Source organism: Loxodonta africana, chromosome 7 (genome assembly GCF_030014295.1).
Source record: "Loxodonta africana isolate mLoxAfr1 chromosome 7, mLoxAfr1.hap2, whole genome shotgun sequence".
Taxonomy (NCBI): domain Eukaryota; kingdom Metazoa; phylum Chordata; class Mammalia; order Proboscidea; family Elephantidae; genus Loxodonta; species Loxodonta africana.
Genome location: NC_087348.1, coordinates 81748756 through 81759751, shown reverse-complemented (window position 1 = coordinate 81759751; position 10996 = coordinate 81748756). Strand labels below are relative to the sequence as shown.

Here is a 10996-nt window from a genome sequence, read left to right as displayed (position 1 = left end):
CCTTTTGGTTAGCAGCCATAGCTCTTAACTACTCTGCCACCAGGGTTTCCTTCTCTAATGAAGTGAACCTAAAATATTCATAGAAAACTCACAAAGTTTTAGAAAGAAATGTACAAGTACCATCAGCTTGGACTAAAAAGGGCATTTGTTAGTTGCCATTGAGTTGACTCTGACTCATGGTGAGCCATACGTGCAGAGTAGAACTGCTCCATAGAGTTTTCAGTGCTATGACCTTTCAGAAACAGATCATCAGATCTTGCTTCTAAAGTGCCTTTGGATGGGTTTCAACCACCAGGCTTTCAGGTAGTAGCCTAGCACTTAACCATTAGTACCACCCAGGACTCCCAGGGCAAAAATAAAAGAGGTCTTTGGGTCTCCAACTTCCTTTAGGTAGGAAGCAGGGTGGGAAAGCCCCTCAACTATAAACACAGGTCATTTCTCGTTGAAAACCAAGGATGACATAGATTATGAACCCAGTTGCTCAGAGCCTGAGGCCAAGAGCCATGGAGAACCATTCCCAGGGAGCAGGATCTGGTCCTTATTAAGAATCTGGTGATATATCCCTGGCTGGATTTTAGAATTATAATGGACCATTGATTGCTATATGCCTCTCCCACTGCCACAATTTTGAATATGAGGAACTGTTGCAGTTATCTTGTCTGTGTATAACCATTGCGTATTGGATGCATACCCATATACACACTACTATTGAGTCGATTCTGACTCATAACAACCCTATAAGACAGGGTAGAACTGCCCCGTAGGGTTTCCAGGGCTGTAAATCTTTACAGAAGCAGGCTGCCACATCTTTCTCTTGTGTCACAGCTGGTGGGTTCAAACTGCTAACCTTTGGTTAACAGCTTAACCAGTGCCCAATTAGGGCTCCTCATTGGATGCTTAGGGGGCAGATAATCATCTCTTTAGTTCACAGGTCCTCAAACTGAGGGGAATTGCACTCAATGAGCTATATACAAGGAACTATACTCAAGGAACCTCATTCATACTTTGCCCTGATTTAGAGGAATAAAATCCTGTACTTTGAACTGATCCCATAATGGGAATGAAACTTTGCGGGTCTAAGGAAATGGAATGAATGCATTTGGCATGTAGGAAGGGACATGCATTAATGTAGTAAGAGGATAGGTTGTTAGATGTTTTAGTTTCCAAAGATGGACAAAACAGTATCTTTCACCCCCTTTTGCATTATGGCTTTGCCACTACCCCAAGTTGTACAATCTAATCTCCCACCCCTTGGATCTGTGTTGGCCTTAGGGACAGAGCTTGAAAAATAGAATACAGTAGATACGACATTTTGGGGTGTTTGACGTTAGGTTATAAGAAACCTTACAACTTCTCCATCCATATCTTGGAATATTTGCCTTTTGGACACTCTCTCCAGAACATAGCCACCATGCTGTGAGAATCTCAAGCCACAGGAAAAGGTTATGTGGTGGACAGCCCTGGCTGAACTCCTAGATAACAGCCAGAATCAAATGTACCTACTCTAGTTAGAGATGACTACAGCTCCATCAAAATGTAATTAGAGCAACTTGACAGAGAGATAGAGACACCTCAAGTGAGAACAGCTCAGTAGATTTCTATAAATCTGCAGAACAATGAGAAATAATAATAAAATTTTACTTCAAATGATTAATATTTGAGTAGTTTGTTACACAGCAATTGATAACTGGAATCACTGGATTCTCAGTAGTCTCACTTTTCTTCCAACCTACCGCATCTACTTCATTCCTTGGAAATATCTTAGAATATGTATCCATACAAATATTTGCAAGTTCTTTATAATCTCAGTTTTAGACATTCCAGTCCCTTCCACCCTCTCCTGTTTTTCTACTTCACTTCTCAATTCAATAGTCCTTGAATTCCAAGGTGTTGATAATTAACTGATACAACTAAGTTTTTTCATTTCTTTCCTTAGCTTTAATTTCAGGGTCCATTTTTAGAACCACTCTTTAATACACCCTCACATTTCTCTCTTTTCTCTCCCTGTCTAACACACACACACACAGAAACACATGATTGTGCTTTTTCAGCAATGCTGAGGCCATTTTTAAATGTAACTCTCCACCCACCTTGTGCCTGAAGCCATGGGGTAAAAAGTTGTAAATATGCTGACTCACCTAGTTTTAAAAGTAAGATTGCTAACTTAAGAAAAATTATTTAGGAGACTCGTATAATTTGAGGATGAAAGGCAGGAACTACTGGTGATTACATATAACCAAATCCATTGCCTTCAAGTCGATTTCAACTTGTAGTGACCCTATAGGACAGAGTAAAACTGCCCCCATAGGGTTTCCAAGGAGGGGCTGGTGGATTTGAACTACCAAACTTTTGGTTAGCAGCCAAGGTCTAAATCACTGCGCCACCAGGGCTCCAATTACACATAGAAAACAGACATAAATTGGAACTGTCCTGAGCAAATTGGGAGATCTGGTCACCTAACATTTTGTACTTCATGGCAATTATATTACATTTTCCTTTTCGTTTACTTGCCCACTCTTTAGAAGATAACATCATACGTTTTCTTCTCTCCTCAAACTTCAAATACTTTCTTTCCTATCATAACCCTTAGAGATAGATGGCATTGCTTTTACTTCCCTGAAAACACAGAGGGAAGAATAGAATGTCCACATGTATGTACAACCACATCCGCCCACCTGCCTACATTTGCACTTTTATTTCTACTTTCCCTCTAGTTACTATGGATGCTGCTATCCAAAACCAAATCCTCCGCTGTGCACTAAACTCCATACTCTAATGTCTACCTAAGGATTTGCCTTAGCAATTGTCTCTTCTTTGAGTTCACCATTGCAGCACAGGCCTCCTTTGTCACTGAAGCAGGAGAAAAGAGGGCATAGAGTATTCACATTTGTTCTTAAATATTTCAGCCCTGTCTCGACATATGCCACTTCTATTATTACCTCATTGTCCATGACTAGCCACGTGGCCCCATCTAAATGCATGGGGCCCTCTCTTATATATAGAAAGGAGAGAAGAAGCCAATAGATATAAGAATGAGAAATCTCTGTTACAGAAAACAATACAAACTTGATCCTTTTTACCTCTCTAATTGCATTCACTACTACTTTTCCCCTTGCTCACTCTGCTTTTGCCATATTTGCCTTCTAGAAGCTTCTCAAGTACATCCAGTACACTCTCACCTCAGTGCCTAGATAATCCATCAGCTTTTAAATGCCCAGATTTCATGTTATATCAATTAAATCAGCACGTCTCGGGGGCAGGATTGAGGCTTCAACATTTTTTAAAAAGCCCAGGTGGTTCCACTGTGTGGCAAAGTTTCAGAGCCACCAACTTAAAGTGTGTTAATAGCTGTATTTTGCAGAAGAGGAAATGAAGGTCTGAAAAAGGTAATAATTTATTCAAAATTTCTCAGCTAGTAAATGTCAGAGCTGGGATGGATTCAAATCTGTATCTGTCTTATTTCTGTTTGTTCTATTTCCTATATAAAATAGAATCCTTTGTATGGTAGCAGTAGATTAAAGAAAACCACCTTTTCAGTTTCTTTATACTTACTGTCCAGTTACTTTCTAAACAACTTGAATTAACTTGCACATCAATTTGTGTGAGGGTCAGAGACAAATTGTAAATATTTTTGAGGATTGAATACGTGTTTATAGCTCAATATCGATGAGCTAAGTGCTAAGGTCTGGAATGAGGTAGAAAGGAGAGTGGTGAGAGGCTAGCTAAGGTGTTTACAATTATGTGAGATCTATTTGGTGAGGGCACTTTAAAAGAGTCTGACTAGACCTTGTCTATCCTTCTTCCTTTGGAAAATTCTCTTCTTATGGTTCAGATATGCCCTGGATAGTTCCTGCTTCTAGAAGGAAATGCTATTGTCCACTTTCACATCTTTCTCTAGTATGTACTCCCCATGTCACCTTAATTTATAGGAGCCTTTCCTGACCCAATCAGTCCAGCACATAAAGTCTGATCTCCATTCCGATATACCCAGCTTCTTGGCCTGAAAGTTTGATGGAGAAGAAGATGTCATTTTCTCAGTGGACTATGGGAAAAGTATGTGTCTTCTCACTGGCCCATAATTAACAGTAAGTTTCATTTAGTAGCTTGTCATCTGGTGTATTTAGATGGAGAAAAGGCAAGGAATTACACCTAATGATGGCATCAAAATGTTAAAGGGAAATAAAGAGTCAGGTTCAAGGTCATTCTGGAGGAATTCAGATTAAACAGAATGATTCCTTTCTGAACACAGGCAATATGAGCCACTTAGGTAATAAAAGGAAGTGTGAAAATGCCAACTTAAGGTATTTTTCACAAATGGGATTAAGTACTTTTAATCTCTACTTTGTCTCCTCATTTTTTCATCATCTTATGTCTCCCCTCTTCTCCCTGCATTGCCCTTTCCATCAGTCTGGCACAATTAGGCTACATTTTTTGCCTAAAGTCTTGTAATTGGATTAGTGGGTAACTGGGGACATGATATAGCAGAAAATGCTTCCAGATCAATGTGAATATGTGTAGAAGGATTGGGCAGGTATTAATCTTAAAAAATGGCCATCCCGTAAAAGAAGATGCTGACGGAACTAGTATGCCTTCCCAGAGATAATATTTGCAAATTCACCTCTGTTTGTGGCAACTGGGACCACTGGGCCTCTGAGCCACACCACAGCCTCTCTGGACCAAAAAACCCTTTCAAGCGTGAGGATAAATGAAGTGAGATCTCAGATCCAGGGACTATGCTACTTGTGCTGAATCAAGTCTTTCCCAGTGCTGCTCGCCCCAGAAGCTGGTGTGACTTTTGAATGGATGAGGGGGAAAGAATAGAGTTGAAGACTGTTTTGTAAAACCAGGAGCAGAAGTAGGGGAAGACAGAAAGGTAGGAAAATCCATACGAAGATACTGAAGTTTTTGGCTACTCCAGAGGTCATCTGAGATAGTCTCCTGACTCGTTAGCGAAGGTACAGCTCCTTGAATTCCTCAGGTATTTGGTTAGCTTTATTGCATACCCAAATTTATTATCAGGAAGTCCTTCTTTGCTTTCCACCTGAATCCTTGATGTTGCAATTAGAGTTTCCAGCCTCTTGCTATTTTCATTATTGGCTGAAGAAAGCAATCGGAGGGATCTCTTGGAGCAGACTTTCTTAAATCTATAATGAAGTTAGAAGTTCCTGGCAATAACTGCATCTTGCCCTCACTTTTTTTGGTCAGGCAAGCCAGGTAAAAGTGAAGCCATATCTATTTGTCAGTGAGTGATCTTGTTCCTAAGGAGCCCTGGTGGTGCAGTGGTTAAGCACTCGGCTCCTAACCAAAAGGTTGGCAGTTTCAACCTAAGACCTACTCCACAGGAGAAAGTTGTGGCAGTCTACATCCCTAAAAATTACAGCCTCGGAAACCCTATGAGACAGTTCTACTCTGTCCTATAAGGACACTAGGAGTTGGAATTGCCTTGACTCCAGTGTGTTTAATCTTGTTCTTGAGTACATGAAACCTCCATGGCACCTCCAAGAATATCTGAGGTATGAGCAAACATACCTGATTGCCCTCCCATTCTTCTAAGTATCTAAGTCTAGTTAGTACTGTCCAAATATAATTTCCTCAGTGTAGAGAATTCTAGGATTTCATGTGCAGAAACATTAGAAGCCCACAAAGAACCTGTTGAGCATCCTGAGTTTCTGGTTGTCTTTTCCTGGGAAAAATTAGGTGACTGCCTCATTTATCCTTACTCTGCTCTTGGGGGCAGCATAGAACACATCTGTTCCTTTCTTGTTGATGGTTCACAAATGTCAAAATGATTCCTTATGTCAAGGGAGAGTGACGGTGGGAACTCATTGATATTGATGTATGGATAGGATTGGAATCTTTGGGCAACCATTTCGTCTCATATCTTGTGAAGGTCCAGCTAATCCAGCTAAATGAGAATCAGCCTTGGATATCTCTGAAGAGAGTCCTTGATTTTAAAAAGAAAGTGAAACTACAGTGCCCTTGCTCTGGGATTACAGACTCAAGAAAGGCCAGTGTATCTTACTATTTGAGGAACTAAGCAGAGTTTCCTTTTTTGAGAAATAAGTGCAAAGTCAAAGTGATGGACTCAGAGATTTGCAAAATCATGAGAGAGAACAGTGAGTATTATAGTTAATGTTTATCAAATAATAGAAACTGTGTAATTTGCTTTGTATAACTCATCACTTTTATTCTTCTGCAGAGCCCCAGGAAATATGTATTATCTGAAGTTTACATTAAGGAACTGAGAACAGAAGGATTAAGAAAATCGTTCAAGGTATTACAGTTAACATTTAGCTGCAATAAAGTCAGATTTGAACCAAGCAATCTGAATGTAGGGCCTGATTTCTTATCTTCCAGACTTGAGCATCAAAGAAGAGCTTTAGGAAGGTGATGACACTGGGAATAGTGTGGTACAAGCAATGCTTGAAGCATTTAAGGAAGATTCAGATTTGGAGATTAAATTTCATTTCCTCAGGGAAGCTCTCCCTGTGTAGGACCTGGCTCATGTAACTTCCCTTCTTAGCAAGTATCAGGGTAGTATTTTTATACGTATATTGAAGACAGTTTGAATAATGAAGTCTCCTCATTAGACTATAAGCATAATATATCAGGAAACATGCATGTTCTTACTCTTCAATGTATATCAAACACCTGGAAGAATTCCTGGCACATAAAAAATAATAACATTTTTGACAAAAGAACGAAATTCAAGAGCAGCCTTAGAAAGATTACATGTGTTTTAAGATATGCTAAAATATGAAGAGGAATCGTGCTGGTTGTGCTTATACACACGGTCTTAGTGAAAGACAAAATATTCTCAAACACAGAAGGCCTAAAGTTGTGAACAGCAGCCTCAAGAAATCATATTTCTTATGACTAGATGTGTGCAAAAAACGGCCAGGTGACCACATTTCAGAAAGTCACATTTGAGAGACAAGAATCACAATGATTGAATTACAAATGCTTCATGATTTATATCGCAGGTGGATGACAAGATTATTTGCCACTGATTTATCTATTGTTTAAAACACTCAGCTAGAAGATAGAAGCCAAAAACATTTACATTTTTCCTAGATGGGCATTGAAATGTTTATAATCACTTTTTTGTTGTTGTTTTTTGGCAGTTATAACCAAACTTTTGAATGTTTAAGGACATATAAAATTATAGTAGACTTGGCAGTGAACTCTATTTTTAGGTCATTAATTCCATCAGTAATTGCAAGTTGTAATAAAAATAACACTATTATGTATACAATTTATAACTATAGTGACTGTTAGCAGTAGTATATGAGAAACAGATACTACAATTATTAAAACAAAATTCCTAATGCATTATGAATTGGCCTTTTAATAACGCAGTTGCAGGTGAACAGGGAATTAAAGGTAGGGTTTTTTTTTTTTTAATTTATTCTTTATAATTGTTAGGAAATGTTTGATCCCATATTAAATGCTTCCACATCCTAAAATTCCTTTTAGGTGAGAACCACTGAATGAATTTAACGTTAATGTCCCTTTGAAAAATGAGGATGTTTGAGTTCCGAAGACCAGACTTCTAGAAGGTAAGAATGATGATTCTGATTTCACCTGCAGGAGTCTCTCAAGGCAAGATGGCTCCATAATTCCTTCTTTCCCTTCTCCTATATCCTATTAGGATAACCACAAATGAAGGCCCAAGCACTCCAGAAAACCTTCCCTGACTTAACTCATCTATTAACTCAGGTGAGTCAACCTGCCTTTCTTCTTCCCTTCTCATGGCATACTTCTTCTCCTTGGAGATTTTCCAGAATACCACCTATGTTGGCCCATGGCCTGACTGATCCTCTGGGAGCTCGTATTCTAAAGTGTACAAAGCAGACTAAGGCAGATGTGATTTATAATCAAATTGAAGCATGTGGCCAATCAACAAAAATGACAGCAATTTATTATGCTGATTAAAAAAAAAATTAGATAAATACTAAGAAAAGATGATAGGAACACCTCTTAGAGTATGTAGAGTGAAAAGAGCATAGTGGAGTCATAGACCTAGCTAGGAAAGATCTTGTCTGATCCATGAGGAAAGCTCCCAGGAGGAGACATTATTTTTCAGCACTAGTCACTCATCCAAGTCTGTTAAAAACTCAAATACTGTGTTCAGTCTTTTATTCATTTACTTGATGATTTGTGTGTCTAATGTATATAAGGCATAGACACAGGATATCAAAGAAAAATAAGACTAAAATTTTACAGTGTAATGGGGAGGAGAGATACACATAGTTACAAAACAATTTGTGTCTTTCCTAAGGTAGGCTACTGAAGGTATAGAAACATCATAGGAGAAGGGGTTATAGAAGGGATTCATAGAAGAGCACATATTTAGCTGATTTTTGAATGACCATTGGGAATTTGCCAGGTCATCAAATGAGGACAGCTTTCCTGGACAGATAAAGAGTCATCTGAAAAATCATGCAAGTTTGAGAAAACATGCTTTGAGCATTTTGCAGCACTTAAATAAGGATGGAACTTTCAGTATTTGGTGGAGTGTGGTAGTAAATAACGCTAGATAGGTATCCAAGAACAAGATCAAGAAGAGCTTTGTATATCCTTGCAGCAGAATCTCAGCAGGAAACAGGTGACACACTCAAACTGAGCAATTTGAGGGGAGCATAGCAAGGAAACCATTTACAAAGATGTGGATAAGCGTAGGGAAATCAAAAGGGCCTGTGCAGTTTCCTGAACTAGTAACAGCAGGTGCTGCTACAACCCTTAGGCCTGCAGGCATGATGGGAGGATATGGTTACCAAAGGAAACCAGAACCAGAGGGGTCCAGCCAGCTTGCTGCTAACCAGCTGGGAGGAAGCTGAAAGAATGAATCCCTGACCTTGGTCTTCTTCCTCCATCCAGTTTCCTATTGTTGTTTACCTTTGCAAAACCCAACTGTAAGTGAGAGGGAAAGGGAGTCTGTTGAAGTAGTTCACAGAGGTCAGTGTCCTAGGGCCCAGACATGCTGAAAAATGGTAAATGGTAGATCAGGTGGGGTTAATGCAAGAGATTCTACACAGCATCCACTAAACCCGAAAACCCCATTGCCATCAAGTAGGTTCTGACTCATAGCGACCCTGTAGGACAGGGTGGAACTTCCCAATAGGGTTTCTAAGGAGAGACTGGTGGATTTGAACTGCCACCTTTTGTTTAGCAGCCACATGCTTAGCCATTGTGCCACAAGGACTCCACAGCATCCAGTAAGAAAGGTTCATTTGCATTACTGTTGACTGTATTTGCATGATAGACTATTTAGACAGCTGTGTAGAGGCTTCACTGGAAGACAAAAATGGTGCAAGTGGGCATATTAGTTACACAGCTACTTTAAAAACTTAGTCAAGAAATGAGGAAGGCATAAATTTGAGCATCTTTGGTGGGAATTAAAGAAAGCCAAGGGATTCAAAGTATACTTAGGAGGAATAAATGGCATCTAGGATGACTCAATTTCATTTTCTAGCCACCTTTTAAGAAGATAAATCTGTTTTTTGCATCGTTATGGTCTCTGCATCTGTCTGCAATGGCACTGCCTTCCACCCTTCCACATTTATTCTACTGGGAATCTCTGGGATGCAAGACCAGCATGCTTGGATTGCCATCCCCTTCTGCTCCATGTATATCCTTGCTTTGGTCGGCAATGGCACCATCCTCTACGTCATCATGACGGACAGAGCTCTGCATGAGCCAATGTACCTCTTTCTGTGCCTGCTTGCCACCACTGACTTGGTACTCTGTTCAACCACACTGCCCAAAATGCTAACAATCTTCTGGTTTAGGTCCCATGTAATTTCTTACCTTAACTGCCTCACCCAAATGTTTTTTGTTCACACTGCCTTTGCCACCGAGTCAGCTGTCCTGTTGGCCATGGCTTTTGATCGCTATGTTGCTATCTACCATCCACTTCACTATACATCCATCCTCAATGTCACTGTGATTGGGAAGATCGGTCTGGCATGTGTAGCCCGTGGTCTTCTCTTTGTTTTCCCTTTCGTCATCCTCATTGAACGCTTGCCCTTCTGTGGACATCACATCATCCCCCACACGTACTGTGAGCACATGGGTATTGCCAAGCTGGCCTGTGCCAGCATTAAGCCCAACACTATCTATGGTCTCACCGTGGTACTTTCTGTCACTGGCATGGGTGTGGTCCTCATTGCTACTTCCTGTGGCCTAATCCTGCAGGCCGTGTTGCACCTGCCCTCTAAGGATGCCCAATTCCGAGCATTTAGCTCTTATGGAGCCCACATCTGTGTGATTCTTGTCTTCTACATCCCTGCTTTTTTTTCTTTTTTCACCCACCAGTTTGGACACCATGTACCTCCCCAGGTCCGCATTGTACTTGCAAATCTCTATCTTCTCTTGCCACCTGTTCTAAACCCCCTGGTCTATGGCATTAATACCAAACAGATTCAGATGAGACTGTTTGGTTTTTGTCTGGAGAGGAGGTAGCTATACTATCTATATGCTCCCATTCATCATCAGGAAATGTTATATTTAATTTCCCATCTTCCTCAGCAATCCTTATCCTTGGACCAGCGGTTGCTGCTTATGCTAGTTCCAGCAGGTCAGTAGCATGTGTTATCTGAGAGTTTTTTGAAGTATTCAGAACAATTCCTCTAGTCTTGGGAAATATACAAACTACTGTTTTCCTGTGAAGCTATTATGTGGCCTGTTAATGAGACTATAGGTCTTAAATCTTCCTAGGGATAAGTCAGGAGGCCATGCAGAACTCTGAAAGTAAAAGATATGGAAAGCTACTTTCTGGTGGATGTAGAAGAAAAGTGGTCATAAAAGAACTATTAATACATCAAATAATCGAGAATACACACACACACACAGATTTATTTATAAATATACAGCCAGCACTTTATTTTAATTATAGTGTTTGCAGTAACATCTGCACCAGTATTCCAGGGCTGGCTATGAAAGTCTGGTATCTTCTGGATCTGGGATTACATTTGAAATAGATGAGAATGAATGC

At 40.0% G+C, this 10996-nt stretch overlaps 1 protein-coding gene across 1 annotated transcript; it reads left to right on the top strand.

Moving 5' to 3' along the window:
* The first annotated feature begins 9361 nt into the window (after window positions 1-9361).
* LOC135232001 (olfactory receptor 52D1-like) lies at window positions 9362-10541 on the top strand. The gene has a single exon (XM_064289250.1). The coding sequence runs from the start codon at window positions 9514-9516 to the stop codon at window positions 10462-10464; it is 951 nt and encodes a 316-aa protein (XP_064145320.1). The 5' UTR covers window positions 9362-9513; the 3' UTR covers window positions 10465-10541.
* Window positions 10542-10996: the final 455 nt, after the last annotated feature.